Here is a 15,466-nt window from a genome sequence, read left to right on the forward strand (position 1 = left end):
ACACTCACAGTGATCCTCCTGCCTCAGCCTCCCAAATGCAGGGATTACAGGTGTGTGCCACCACACCCAGCCAGCAATTCCTACATTCTATGGAAATGTTCTTTCTATAGAAACAGAACAGAGAGAAAAATAAACATTTCTTCAATGCCAGTGACAAAAACTCTGCAGTATTTGACTAACAGAAAGGAATCAAGATAGTATTTATTGAGCATCTGCTGTTTGCCAGGCCTTGTGGTAGGTGTTGCTTTCAGGGATAGCACTGTAGTTCAGTGGCAGAGCACTTGCCTAGCATGCGTGAAACGCTTCTTCAATCTAGAGTACTGCAAAAACAAAACAAACAAATAACAACAACAAAAACTAGATATTTCCTTGTCCTTGTCACTTGACCCACAGCTTTGTGGTCTCATCCAACACTTTCTAGAAACTTAAGATGGCCAAAAATTCTTTTCTAAAGAAAATCATGGGTTTGTATGCAGGCAGTTTTGTCTACATCTATACTAAGCATGTGGTCTTCTGTCTGAGTAAGAATAAATATCTAATTTTTAGACATGCACAGAATGATGGTATAAAATTACCACAGTGTGGTGAATTAAAACAAAATAGTTAAAGGTACCCAAGTTTATAGCAGCACAATGTACAACAGTCAAATCTTAGAAGTGGCCTATATGACCATCAACAGATAGTGGATAAAGAAAATGTATACACAACGAAGTACTACTTTGCCATGAAGAAGGATAAATGAGTTATTTGTAGGAAAATGGATACACCTTCCGTCCACAATATTAAGTGAAGTAAGTCAGACACACAAGCTTAAATATCACATGGTTTCTCTTATATGAGAAACTCAGTATACAAATAAAAGACAGAAAATACAAAAAAAAAAGTCATTGTAATTCAGCATAGCCAATGTATCTAAAAGTGTACCTTGATTTAGTATAATTATTTTATATGTTTTTTGGCCTGTTGTTGGTCTCGTTGTTATCTGTGTTTATAGTTAACTTGATAAAGACTCATAAGACAAATAAATCTGATGCTGGCAATAAAAAAAAATTTTAAAGGTGGAGAGGAAGGGGAAAAATTAATTGAGATGTGTTATATATACGTATCAATTCCCCACAATGAGTGTAATTTATGTACTGTAAACATTTACTAATATAAATTTTTAAAAGAAAGAGGTTATTTATAAGTATTATGACATGGGCCGGGGATTTTAGCTCAGTGGTTCCACCGCCTGCCTCACAAGGGCAAGGACCTTGAGTTCGATCCCTAGTATCCCCCAACACACAAAAAATACTATGCCATAAAGGATTAAACTTCAGTCATTTGTAGGAAAATGGGTGCACCTTGTAATGTTAAGTGAAATAAATCAGACACTCAAGCTTAAATATTGTATGGTTTCTCTTACATGAGAGATCCAAAATATAATTAAATTAAAGAGAAAAAAAAGATAATAAATAGGGAGATAGATCTTATTCAAAGGGGAAGGGGATCAAGAGATGGAGGGAGGGCCAGGGATTTAGCTCAGTGATTCCATGGGAAGAGGATGAAAAAAAATTAAATTCTGTAGGTCAGAGGTCTACTGGCTCTGGGATAGTTATCACAGCATGTATTCCTTTCTGGAAACTAGTGAAGAATCTTATGTCCATTCCCAGCTTCTAGAGGTTGCCTACATACCTTGTTTCCTGGCTGCCTTCTACCTTCATTGCCAGCCATGGCAGGTTGAGTCCTTACATTGCATCACTCTGCCTGCTTTGTTGTGCTCTGACTTTTCTGATGGCGGAACCATCTTTCACCCTGTAGACTTTTGTGATTCCGTTGGACCAAAACAGATAATCCAGGATCGTCTCCCTCAAAGTCAGCTAATTAGCAGCCAGTTCCACCTGCAGCCTGAATTTGCTTTGGTCTGTTACACAGTGTATTGACAACTTCTGGAAATTAGGTTGTAGATGGTTGGGTGTGGTGCTGTTCTCCTACTATGGATGGCTACTTTCAGTATAGTAAAGAGCTCAGACTTTGGAATAAGGTAGATTTGAATCTTGGCTTTACCACCAAGTATTTTGTCATCCATTGACAGTTGACTGTTAAGTCAACTAAACTTACTAGAATCTATTTCCTCATTTATAGAATAGAGATTATAGGGCTGGGGACATAGCTCATTAGTAGAGTGTTTGCCTAACCATGCATACAATCCTGGATTCAGTCCCCACTCCTGGAGGAGAAAATCAAAAGAGAAGAAAGGGGAGAGGGAATTACAAAGCATACAGCATAGAGTTGTTTTGACCCCTAGTTGAGAAAATAAAGTTCTTAGTACATGTTTTGTCATACAGGAAATGCTAAGATAACATACTTTTGTTGTTGTTGTTGTTTTTAATTTTTTTGGTATCAGGGATGGAACTTGGGACCTTGTGCTTGCGAGGCAGGTGGCGGACCACTGAGCTAAATCCCTGGCCCTAGATAACATAGCTATTGTTATAGAGCTGGTTTCACTTTAACTGTAATTGAATGATTGCCTCAAGTCTTTCCCAAACCAAACAGTGTATTGATCTTAAACACACAAAATAGGAATGAAGATGCACTTCAGTTGATTTTTATTTTCAGGCCATTTTTCTCCATTAAGAACATCTGAATAGAGAACACAGAGGGGGACATGAATACTCTCAATTTATCTCTATTTCACAGTCTTCCTCTGGCCTTCAAAAATGTCTGCATTTACATTCTAAGGAAGAACTACAAGATTGTTGTCCATTCACTTCCACTGATGCAGCTTTTCCTATGATAGTAAGGATCTATCCCTGCATAAAGGATTGGTGGAGTTGGCCAACTAACTCATTCACCTTTCAGCTCTCAGAGGGATGAAGTTAATGATTGACCTATTGTGTTCAAATCTTATTGTTGGACTCATTATCTAGCCATTAGAAATGACATTATAGAGCTGGAGATGTAGCTCAGTGGTAGAGGACTTGCATGGTGTGTACAGGTCCTGGGTTTGACCTGAGCACCCTCCCCTGAATATGTCAGAATATTTAATGACATGGAAAAGTGCTTATAATATGTTATAAATGATAAAGTTGTAAAACAGCATATAATATTCTGTTTTTTGTGAAAAGAAGAATTCCTAGAAGGGTCCGTTGTGATCTTTAGGTGGTATGATTATAAATAATTTTTATTTTCTCTGCACACATTGCTAAATTTTCTATAACAATGATATATATTCTATAACAATGATATATATAAAATATAATTTTCTATAACAATGATATATTGCTTTTGTAATAGGAATAAACAAAAGCTGTTTTTTAAATTTAAAAATCTGATGGGGCTATAATAGCTTGCTCTGAGCAAGCTCAGATGCTGAACCATTGCGGGTGTGTTGGTGCTGACACTGACGTATACACTCGGAAGCAGGAAGCTGGCAACTGAAGATCAGCCTGCAGGTGCTGTAAGACATGTATATCCAGTGTGCTTCATAATTGGCTCAGAATGATTTATTATGGAAAATAAGTCCAGAGTACTTTGGGAACAGTTCAGTTATGTCTGAGGAATTTAAAGGAAAATCTGGAAGACCTAACAGCAGTCATAGTACCAGAATTAGAGAACCTAAATATATAACTCTTAAGAGCCAAATTGTATAATGTGAGGTTTTATTCTGGAAATATTAAGCATTTCAAAGAATCTTAATGAATAAGGTTTCCTCTTGAGTTACTCTTCATTACAATCCACTTATTTACATTACTTATATTTTGTTCTTATTTAAGTTTGTTCCACTTAACTAAATGGCCTATTCATTGACTCAACAAATGTTGTTGAACACCTATCTCATGTCAAATAGTGTGCTATGTGCTACAAAATGTAGGAATTAATAACATGTGGTTTCTACAGTTAAGAACCTTACAAACAGAAAGACAAAAACACAGTTGTAAGTCAATATGATAAATTCTGATTGAACATATAATGACAGTAGTTGGGTAGGGCAGCTATTTAGATTGGGATGGGGATGGGGTTATGGAATCTTTTGGAAGTGATATTTAATGTAGGTCTTGAAGATTAAATAGGAATTAACTACATTTAAAAAATAGGGAAAGAGTATTCTATAAAGAAATAATAGCATATGCAAAAATACAGAGATGGAAAAAGGCTTGACATATTCCAAAAATTCCAAGTAGCTTGGAATAGCCAGAGCTTTTGTGCATGTGCAAGATAAGCAGGCCATTAGGCTTTGGGGGATAACTTGATGTGTCAACTTGGCTGGTCAAACGCTATTTTGGATGTTTCTGTGAGGGTGTTTTAGGTGAGACTTATATTTACATCTTTGAGCAAAGCAGATTTCCCTGTGTCACGTAGGAGGGCATCATCCCACTGTTTGAAGACCTGAACAGAACAAAGAACCGCAAGGAGGGGAATAGTGCTGCAGACAGCTTTTGGACTTGGGCTGCAGCATTGGCTCTTTCTTTGGGTCTCTGACCTGCTGCCCATCATACAAATTTAGGACTTGTTAGCTTCCCTAATGTGTGATCCAGTCCTTAAGATACCTCTTCTCATTCTGTTCCTCAGCAGAACCACGACTAATTTTTATATCTGAGGGTTTTGACTACTTTAGGGTTCAGTCTGTTGACTACCAGACTTAATATCTAGTTACTAAGTTTTGGATGAAGTGGCCAGAGTTATTACCAAATGCATTGTGCCTCAAGTACTCTAAGAGGATTGTTCTAAGGACTCATATCAAAGCAATGGACAAGCCAGGCGTGGTGGTGCATGCCTGTAATCCCAGCACTGGGGAGGCTGAGGCAGGAGGATTGCTGTGAGTTTGAGACCAGCTTGGTCTACATAGTGAGTTCCAGGTCAGTCTGAACTACATAGTGAGACCCTGTCTCAAAAAAAAAAGCAGTGTACAAAAATACTGCTTTTAGGGTCCAGGGATTTAGCTTAGCAGCACTACGTCTACCTTGAAAGCATAAGGTCACTGAGTTTGATCCCTGGTACAAAATAAAAAAAACAAACTATGGGTTTAGGTTTACCATCCTGAATTATGCGCATTGTTCAAGAAAATATCAAACTTCATATACTTTTAATCCATCATGTCCAGCTTCAAAAATTGTAGTGTGTCACTGCTGCCATACTCTTAGTATAAATAGTCACAGAAACCTGCCTATTTTCAGTGGGAAGGGATACAGATCCTACTTCTCTAATAGTCCCAAAGATTTAAAAACCCTAAATATATAGTATGGGAGGTTTAAGACTAATAATTCTCTTGGGCAAATACTATCTGTCATAGGGATAATATTATCAGCCATGGGATTTTGGTTTTAGAAGAATGCTGTGCTTTTTCCTCTTAGGGGTGGAGAGAGAGTGAGAGATGTCCTCCTTTAAGGCTGACTGAGACCAAAGATTACCAAATCATTACTTGCAACAGCTGTGTGAGCCTTCTTGTTTTCCATGTGGAAGTCTGCCTAGAGCAGTGGAGGTGGTCCTATGGCACACATGCTGCAATGGGCTGTTTGTTGTCACTGAAAGCTCTAATTTGCCATCACTGACATAGAGAAGAGCCTAGAATATGTCAAATAGAGAGGCAAAGACAACAAGCAAAGAGAGAATTCCAAGAACTAACACAATCAGGGCTCAATCTGAAATACAGAACCAGTAGGAAATTTATTGAAAGAAAATGTCTTACACTATTGTGGAGTTGGATAAGCAAGTCTGAGGCTTGTAGGAAGGCAGTCCAGTAAGGAAGACTTAGAGCAAGCTAGAAATCTCCAAGCACAGGCTGAAGCTCATTGTCCACAAACAGTATGAAAAGGTAGATTGGAACTTCAAGAGCATCAAATATTTGAAGTCTAAAATTAAGAAAGGCTTAAGCCCCCTTTCAAAGAGCTTGAATTATTAGGTCCCACACACCTAAAGTTTCAATTAATTTAAAGTCAACTGATTAGGAACTTTTAACAGATTTGTAAAATCCCTTCACAGCAGCACTTAGATTAGTATTTGATTAAATAACCAAATACATCAAGAAACCATTATATAACAATACCCAGTGTATGAGACATGTGTCCCTTTCCTTTTCCCCTTCCTGTGCTGGTATAATAGGGGAGTTGGAGCCTAGAAGAGGGGCAAGAAGCATGAGAAAGATCAGATCCCTTTCTTACATCTCCAAAGAGATGCAGTAGAGAAAATTGGAGAAGGAGCAAAACAACAGACCACTTCCCCTTTCTTTTTCTTTGTGTGCTGGAGTTATACATCTGGCTTACAGTGGGAAGGTGAAAAGTTTGAATGAATATAAAGTAAATTTTTAATGAATGACAGCAAGTGGGAAGTCATGGGATTTAACAAAGATGTCATTAAAATAATTAATACTGATCAGGGAAAGGAGACTTGACAGAGTGAATTTGGGTAGGGTAACTTGGAACAAAATTTGACTGAGTTGAGCCAATCAAATAACAAAATGATCAGATTATGAAAACATTAGATTAGAACTACTGAAGATGCTTAAAAAAGAAGGACAAAAAATAATTAACTAAACAGTTGGCTAGAAACTGGGTGTGGTAACTCCAGCATTCAAAGGCTGAAGCAGAAATGTTGACACGAGTTCAAGGCCAGCCTAGGTCACATAATTCAAAGCCAACCTGAACTGCAAAGCAAAATGTTGTCTCAAGAAACAGAAAAACAATTGGCTGGAGAAGTCAGTAAAGTCTTATTTCTAAAGATAGAATTATGGCCAGGTGTGTTGCACACCTGTAATCCTAGCACTCAGGAGGTCTCCACTGAGGAGACCAGCATTCAGGAGGCTGAGACAGGAGGATTGCTGTAAGTTTGAGATCAGCCTTGGCTACATAGTGAGTTCAAGAACAGCCTGAACTACATAGCAAGACCATGTTTCAAAAAAAAAAAAAAAAAAAAACAGATTAGGCTTTAAAAAATAAGCAATGTGTATACCTAAAATGTACCAGTAAACAATGGGGAAAAAAGATAAGCAATGTTTAAAAAGTTGGAACAGAAGGGAACATAAATAAGAATAAAGGCTAGCCAGGGTTGTAGCTCAGTGGCACACCACCTACCTAGCAAGTGCAAGGCCCTGAGTTTGGTTCCCAATACCAAAAAAAAAAAAAAAAAAAAAAAAAAAAAAAAAAAAAGAGAAAGAAATTGACATGTAGGGTGTGAGGTCAAGGAGGATATTGCACTGCTTAGCAAGATCAGAGTATGTGGGCCCCTCCCTTGCTCCATGTGGGCACCATGAGCTGTTCTTGCTCTTCCATGTCTCTCTGCCACATGCTACTCTGCCTTGGAGCCAGCCGATTATGAATTGAAACCGCTATAAACTGTGAGCTAAATAAACACATTCCCCTTTACATTGGATATTGGGTATTTTGTCTCAACAATGAGAAAAGTAACTAAGACTTTGGTACCAGAGAATTGGGGTCATTGCTGTTATTATACCTGACCATGGTTCAAGAACCTTTGGAAATGGATTGTGGGAAGACTTTAAAAAGGTTCCAAGATGCCAGCTGAAAAAATAGAGCTGGATGGGCTTTGGCTATACTGTGTGGGAGATCTTGGTCAGAGCTCAGAAGTTGAGAAAGCCTGTAAAGACCAGGCTCAGCAGGTTTCTGCTGGAAAGAAGACTGCATTGGTTGCTCCAGACAATGTGTGTTATGCCTTGGCTGAAAGCTGTTTGCATTTAGCTCATGTCCAGAGACTTTGCCTGAGACTGAGATTTAAGGGAGGTGGACGAAGTAATCTAGCAGAAGAAATTTCAAGACAGTCTAAGGTTGAGGCAGGGGCATGGTTACTGTTGGGGGCTTTTAGCCAGATCTATGTTGAAAATCAAGAGCCAAGAACCCAGCAGAACAATTCAAAATGTTTTGAGTTTGGCCAGAAAGGAAACTCCAGTAAAGCTGTGGTCTGCAAAGACAGAAGAGAGGAGATCTTGATTGGTGAGAAGGAATGGGAGCATAAGAAAAGATGGCCTTGGGGCATCATAAGAAGCAGCAGGAATCCACCCTTTGCAGTCTCAAAATTGCAAAAGTGAAAGGTTTTGCTTTGAGAAGACAGCCCCCAAGCACCATGCTTCAGAACGGCGGCTGTCTAGGGAAGTTGTTCCTCAGGATTTGGTTCATAGGCACTGGACCCCTACAGTCAAGAGAGAAGGAAGCTTGACTACTGCTCCAGCTGCCTGCAGACCTTGACATCATCCATGTGGTACTAGTTTTAGGAGCATGCAGAATGCAAGAGTTTGGGGTCAGGGAGGCTTCCACCCAGAGTTCAGAAGAAGGCCTGGGAGGCCAGGCAGTGTGCCCCGAGAAGTGGTGAATGTGAAGCAAAAGGTGCAGTGGAGACCCCAGAAGGTTGGAGAAGCTAGAAATGTGGACTGTCTGAGGAAACTGCAGGGAGGGAGTGAAGCCAGCCCAAGAGGGAAGCCATGCAACCATAACCACCTGAAGATCAAAGTCTGTGTAAGGAGCTAAGTATTGATAGGAGCTATATTGCATTGATAGAGTAACAAACCTCAGGGAAGGTAGCTGAAATTTGATAAAGTAGAAAGTACAACTGTAGAGAACTCTAGGTTCTTCAATGGAGAAAGCTTGAGGCAAGGTTTTGTTCTATTTTGGTTTTGGCTTTTTTTGGGGCAGGGTACTGGGGATCGAACTTGGGACCTTGAGCTTGGGAGGCAGGCAGCAGCACCACTGAGCTAAATCCCCAGCATCGCTTCATTTTGAATACATTGTAAAGACATTAATATGACAGAGTGATAATACAGATGTTTTTTGAGGACAATGATTCAAGGGGGCGGTTGCAGTAAATAAACAGGAGTTCACAATAACTTGATCCATAATCATAAAGGTAAAATGGAATTGGAGAAGACAGAATCAGAAAAATATTTCAAAGACAGAAACAGTAAGGTTGATGACCAATTGGGAGTGTGATGGCAGAAAGGATGATTCAGAGTATTCCTTGATTTCTATCTTGTAGAACTAAAAAAATGATGCTATGACAAATATAAATGGCTAAGTTAGTGAAGGAAAATCTATTTGGGAAATCACATTTGGGGTTACTGAAGCTGAAGATATAATTGGAAGTGTAAATGTCCTAAGAAGTTCAAAAGCTAGTCAGATTGGCCTGATAGGGTGTGCTGGAATGCCTGCATAGTAAGAAACCTAGACTCAGAGGCACTGGTGGTGTTTTTCCTGGGTTCTTCCAACTGAAGAGGGTACCTTTTAGAAGAGAAAGGAATAAATAGACAAACAGTTGGCTATCCAGATGGTGTCAAAGAACAGAACTGGATTTGATTTCTGGGCCACAGTTTAAGATCCTGGAAATGATGAGTTTTGGCAAGGAACCAGGGAGTCAGAAAAAAATTTTTTTTCCTTTCTCTTTCCCCACATCTCCCTCCCTCCTTCTCTCTTTGCCTATCTCTCCCTTTCTCCTTTCCTCCTTCCCTCTCCATCTTCTACTCCCTCTCCCTTCCTCTCTCTGTTCTCCCTTTTTCCTTTCTCCCTCCCTTTTCTTTAGGGGAGAAAGGAGAATTGGGAAGGAAATAAAAAATTGTTCAAGGAAGAAAGGCAGGAAGGAACTGAGTGAACAAATAATGGTCTAAAAGCAGAATAACATTGTAAAAGTTATCCAATGTGTCAAAAGATAATTATAGATAAACGGAAGTCAAATGTATTGCTAATATTTATTGAGAGTTTACGCTATCACTGTGGCAAACTCTTTACATGCATTCTTTCCTTTAATCCTTAAAAAAAAAGCTTAATTTCTTTCTACTCCATAAACTGTGGTACACATCTTTCCAATTCAGTAAAGATCTACATTGTCATTTTTAATTGATGCATAGCATACTATTCCATTGTAAGATGGCTAATTTTAGTAGGCTACAATGATCTGCCTTAGACATATATTTTCCCTATTCTGGAGTAGTAAGAGATACATTTTTTTTGGTAATGGGGAGAGATACATTTGTAATTTAATTTTTAAGCAATCATGATTCAGAAATGAAAATATAAAAAAAATTGCAAAAAGGGATTTTCCATCCCTTCCCTGTTTCTGTTGTATCTTTTCATTTATAATTTTTTGTTATAAAAGCAAATGTAAATATTTTTATTTTCTCCTTTTTTATATGAATGTGAGAAGCATTTCATGATCATTTTTAGAATAAAAATCATAAAGGTGAAATTGCTGAATAAAAGGTAATTTCTATATAAAATCTTAATATGTGTTGCCCAAGTGCCCATCAGAAAGTGTGTATAATTTATATTCTCACCAACAATGTATATATTAAATTAATTTTATTTTCCATGTTTATTTTTACAAGAGATTATAAGAAACTACAGTGAATGTTTTTGTTTTTGTTTTCTATTTTTAAAGCAATGCCTATATTCTACTATCAGAACAAAGAAAAGAAAGGGAGAAAAAAGGCATGATAAAACTCAAAAGGTGAGGAGAACTGATTTAGGAAAATCAGACAGCCTTTCATGACAGAAACACTCAACAAAACAGGAAAAGGCAGTAATGGGCATCTACCCAACTACACAGTCTGCTTTGTCCTCAAGGGAGAAACATTCAAAGTCTGCTCCTGAATCAGGAGGAAACTGGGCTCACCCACCCTAACTGTTCCTGCTGGACCCAGTAGGGAGTTTTGTTAGTTCTCACTCATTTCTCTCCCTATTTATATTAATTTTCATTTGAAATCTTTTATGTACTTTCTTCTCCCTTTTCTTCATTTTTCTAGCTTCTTAGTCTGAAAGCACTTTTTCAAACCAATTTTCTATATGAGCAGTTGACACGTTTCTCTGGGTGAAGAGTGAGCTCAACTGTTATGCAGGTTTATACAACTTGCTTGAAATAGTTTTTAATTGCTTTTGAGATGTTTTTCCTTGAGAGTGAGTTATTTAGAAGTTATCACCCCTAAGCTTCAAGCACTTTTAGGAAATGCACTTTTTCTAGTTCAATTCTGGATAACTGGAGCATATGGGTAATTAGAATATGGAACATAGGGGCTGGGGATTTAGCTTAGTGGTTCTGCCACCTGCCTCACAAGTGCAAAGTCCTAAGTTTGATCCCCAGTAACCCCCGCAAAAAGAATATGGAACATGGATAATTGGGGAACTGGGGAATTAATTTTAGTTTTGTGAACATGTAGGGCAGTGTGTGACTCTTTCCTGCTGTTTCATGTGCACCGCAAAAGAACTTCTATGAGGTACCAACTAAATGGAGTTTTTCATAAAGATTAAGTCAGTCAAGTGGGTGAGGGTGTCATTCAAGCCTTTTTGCCTTTATAGGTTATCAACATATTGTTCTGTAAGTGATTAAGTGAATATTTAAAAAATACATGATCCTGGATGGGTCACTCTCCCCTTTGTGTTTTCACTTTTACATTGTGCTCTAGAATTCCGTAGACAGCTCCACATGCACTCCCTCCTACCGTATCTTCAGGACTCACCATCACCCTTTAACACTGTGAAATGTCCCACTTTGCCCGACGCGAAAGCAGACATGCCAGACCCATAATGCTCACTGTTTATACGGTGTGTGATGTGAAGAGGACACAAGCCTGGAAGTCTACTCTACACGCTCCATGAACCAGCAATGAAGGTCTGTTTTCATGTGCCACTTACGAACACAGTACAATCACTTTCTCCACAAGCTCTAGGCACAATAGTATCTCATAAAAACTGCAACAGTGATGAATAAAGGATTGTGGCTCTCTTCTCTCAAGCTACACATTCACAAGACTAGAAAATATACAACAAAGCCATCTCCTCATAGCCTTGCTTTCTGGTTTGATAATAGAGCTACTTTTTATAAAAGTACATTTTAACATGACGACTTTCAAACATTTCTTATTAAGTGTTATAAAGTACTTTTAGGAACTCTGTTTAAATATACTAAATTTTGCTATACCTCCTATAAAACAAAATTTCTTCAAATAAAATTACTTTAAAGCACATTAAAGTTTCCTGAGAAGAAATTTCTAGGGATCACATATTATGTTTTTCAGCTATTTACAGTGAATGTTTAAATAAAAATTTTATTAGAGTAAAAGACACATTGCCATAATCCCCCTCAAAATATTCCCCTCTGCTTTAAGCATGTTCATCCCAACATTCTTGCCACTGTTTAAAGCAGTTCTGGAAATGTTTAGTGAGCATCTTTTCATGGCTGCCTCGATGTCCTGAATCAATTCAAAATATTTACATCAATTCCTATCAAATAATTTATATCACTGAATGTCTTCTTTTACCTTATTCACCAGATGTGGCCCTGCAAGACTTCTGAGTTTTTCCCAAAGTCAAAATGACCATGAAAGGTACATATTTTGAAGTGATTTACAACATCGAGGCAGCCATGACAGTGAAAGTAAAGGCACTTATGAAAGAGAGCTTCCAGAACTGTTTCAGAAAGTGGCAAGAACAATAAGTTTATTTGAAGTAGGAGTATTTTGAGGGGGATTAATGGCAATACATCTTTTACTGTAAAAATTTTTTAAAATGTAAGCATTCACTAAACATATACGTTGATCATACCTCGTATACTTGAAAATATATGGAAGAGCAGAGAATAAATGTTTTAAAACAATAATTTATAATAGAATATATATTTTGATATTATGCAGAATTGATAAAAGACTTTGGACTCATCAACTTATAATTTATAATGTTGACAAAGAGACACAAGTAAAACGAAAGGTTTGATCTAAGTTCTATGTTGTTTCTTTCTTGTTCTGTTGTTTTGTTTTTTGTTTTGGTACCAGGGGTCGAACTTGGGCCCTTGCGCTTGCGAGGCAGTGAGCAGAACCACTGAGTCAAAGCCCCGGCCCTATATTGTTTCTTTGTTTTTTTGATAGAGAGATGGGTAGGAGTGCAAAGGTGGAAAAATATCAGGATGCCATGTAAAGATAGGAAACAGAGCTGAACAAGATAAAGGATATGCAGAATGAAAAGTCTGAACAGATTTAAGGTAGGAGTGAAAAATGGGTAGATAATTCCATCAGGCTCCATACCTGTCATCAGATCATTTTTTCCTATTACCTTTTTTCCAAAACTCCAGTTACAATCTCTACTTCCTATCACTGAATTGGTGCATATTATTTTTATAGAAATTAATTTATAGAATTTAATTTTTCAATGGAATGAATATGTACATTTGTCTTTTTTTTTTTAATAGAGTTGATTATCTGAAGAAATGGATACTTCTCCATCCAAAAAATACCCAGTTAAAAAACGGGTGAAAATACATCCCAACACAGTGATGGTAAAATATACTTCTCATTACCCCCAACCTGGGGATGATGGATATGAAGAAATTAATGAAGACTATGGGAATTTTATGGAAGAAAATCCAAAGAAAGGTCTGCTGAGTGAAATGAAAAGAAAAGGAAGAACTTTATTTGGAACCATGGATACGCACCCTCCACCAACAGAAGACCCAATGCTCAGTGAAATTGGACAATTTCAGAGCTTTGCAGAAAAAAATATTTTTCAATCTCGAAAAATGTGGATAGTGCTGTTTGGATCTGCTTTGGCTCATGGATGTGTAGCCCTTATCACTAGGCTCATTTCTGATCGTTCTAAAGTTCCCTCTTTAGAACTGATTTTTATCCGTTCTGTCTTGCAGGTCTTATCTGTGTTAGTTGTGTGTTACTATCAGGAGGCTCCCTTTGGACCCCGTGGTTACAGATTACGACTCTTCTTTTATGGTGTGTGCAATGTCATTTCTATCACTTGTGCTTACACATCATTTTCAATAGTTCCTCCTAGCAATGGGACCACTATGTGGAGAGCCACAACCACAGTTTTTAGTGCCATTTTGGCATTTTTACTTATAGATGAAAAAATGGCCTATGTTGACATGGCTACAGTAGTTTGTAGCATCTTGGGTGTTTGTCTTGTCATGATCCCTAACATTGTCGATGAGGACAATTCTTTGTTAAATGCCTGGAAAGAAGCTTTCGGGTATACCATGACTGTGATGGCAGGACTGACCACTGCTCTTTCTATGATAGTGTACAGATCCATCAGGGAGAAGATCAGCATGTGGACTGCTCTGTTTACCTTTGGTTGGACTGGGACAATCTGGGGAATATCTACTATGTTTGTTCTTCAAGAACCCATCATCCCATTAGATGGAGAAACATGGAGTTATCTCATTGCTATATGCGTTTGTTCTACTGCAGCATTCTTAGGAGTTTATTATGCCTTGGACAAATTCCATCCAGCTTTGGTCAGCACAGTACAACATCTGGAGATTGTGGTAGCTATGGTCTTGCAGCTTCTAGTATTACATATATTTCCTAGTGTCTATGATGTCTTTGGAGGGGTAATCATTATGATTAGTGTATTTGTCCTTGCTGGCTATAAACTTTATTGGAGGAATTTAAGAAGGCAAGATTACCAGGAAATACTAGACTCTCCCATTAAATGAATACCTGGTAATTATTGTCTTGTTAATGTTCAGTTACTGAATACGTACACTGCCATTTTAATATTTACCTATAAATGTCTTTGTGTTATATAATTGACAGAGTGCTATATAATATATAATTAATTTATGCAGATGCAAAAAATTTATTCTTGTATAATACATTCAAATACAAATATTAAACATGTGAACTGTCATGAAATTGGTGTCTTTACATTTATTAAAAAAAGGTTATTGTGGTAAACTTCCATCACTGAAGAACACAAAACTTAACTAGACATGATGCTGCACACTTGTAACCCCAGCACTCTGGGAGGCTGAGGCAGGAGAATCACAAGTTTTAGCCTAGCCTGGACAACTTAGTGACTTATAGAGACTCTCAAATTTTTAAAAAAGGTTGGGGGAAGACTGGGGATGTAGTTCAGTTCATTGGTCCTGGGTTCAATCCTTAGTACTGGGCCAGGGATTCAGCTCAGTGGTTCGCTGCCTGCCTTGCAAAGGCAAGGTCCGAGGTTCAATCCCTCATACAAAAACAAACAACCCCCCACCACAAAAAACCAATCAATCCTCAGTACTGAAAAAAACAAACTATTACCAGCAACAGCAAAACAATGACAAGGAAATTCCATAAAGATTTGAAGAAGTGAACTTTTTCAGATGGAACTTCTGGGGTTCCAAAGTTCCAAAAAAAAAATTTTTTTTTTTTTTTGGTACTGGGTATTGAACTTGGGACCTTATGCTTGCAAGGCAAGCAGTGGAACCACTGAGCTAAATCCCTGGCCCCCAAAATTCCAAAATTTGATAAATGTTCACACCAGTGTTCCACAAATTTTCAAGAAAAATTCAATATTCAAAAGTCTTCAATTGTGAAGATTATGTATAGAGTAAAATGTTAAACACTGAGCTCTATTTTGCTATCTACTTGCACTAGAAAAGTAGAGGTGAGCCGGGTGTGCTGGCACATGCCTGTAATCCCAGCACTTGGGAGGCTGAGGCAGGAGGATCACTGTGAGTTCAAGACCAGCTTGGGCTACATAGTGAGTTCCAGGTCAGTCTC

General features: G+C 38.0%; 1 protein-coding gene across 4 annotated transcripts in view; it reads left to right on the forward strand.

Moving 5' to 3' along the window:
* The window catches only part of Slc35g2 (solute carrier family 35 member G2), a 35,092-nt gene extending 20,537 nt beyond the window's left edge, over positions 1-14,555 (forward strand). For 2 of the 4 annotated variants that reach the window (XM_010625531.2, XM_010625534.3), the window contains exons 2-3: positions 11,378-11,583; positions 13,156-14,555. In XM_010625531.2, coding sequence (XP_010623833.1) covers positions 13,174-14,412 — 1,239 coding nt within the window. In that variant the 5' untranslated portion in view covers positions 11,378-11,583; positions 13,156-13,173 and the 3' untranslated portion in view covers positions 14,413-14,555. Of the gene's footprint in view, positions 1-10,362; positions 10,426-11,377; positions 11,584-13,155 lie in introns of those variants that run through there. The other 2 variants (XM_010625533.2, XM_010625530.2) reach the window with 2 other exon arrangements.
* Positions 14,556-15,466: the final 911 nt, after the last annotated feature.

This window comes from Fukomys damarensis, unplaced genomic scaffold (genome assembly GCF_012274545.1).
Source record: "Fukomys damarensis isolate Sample0158 unplaced genomic scaffold, DMR_v1.0_HiC HiC_scaffold_37, whole genome shotgun sequence".
NCBI lineage: Eukaryota > Metazoa > Chordata > Mammalia > Rodentia > Bathyergidae > Fukomys > Fukomys damarensis.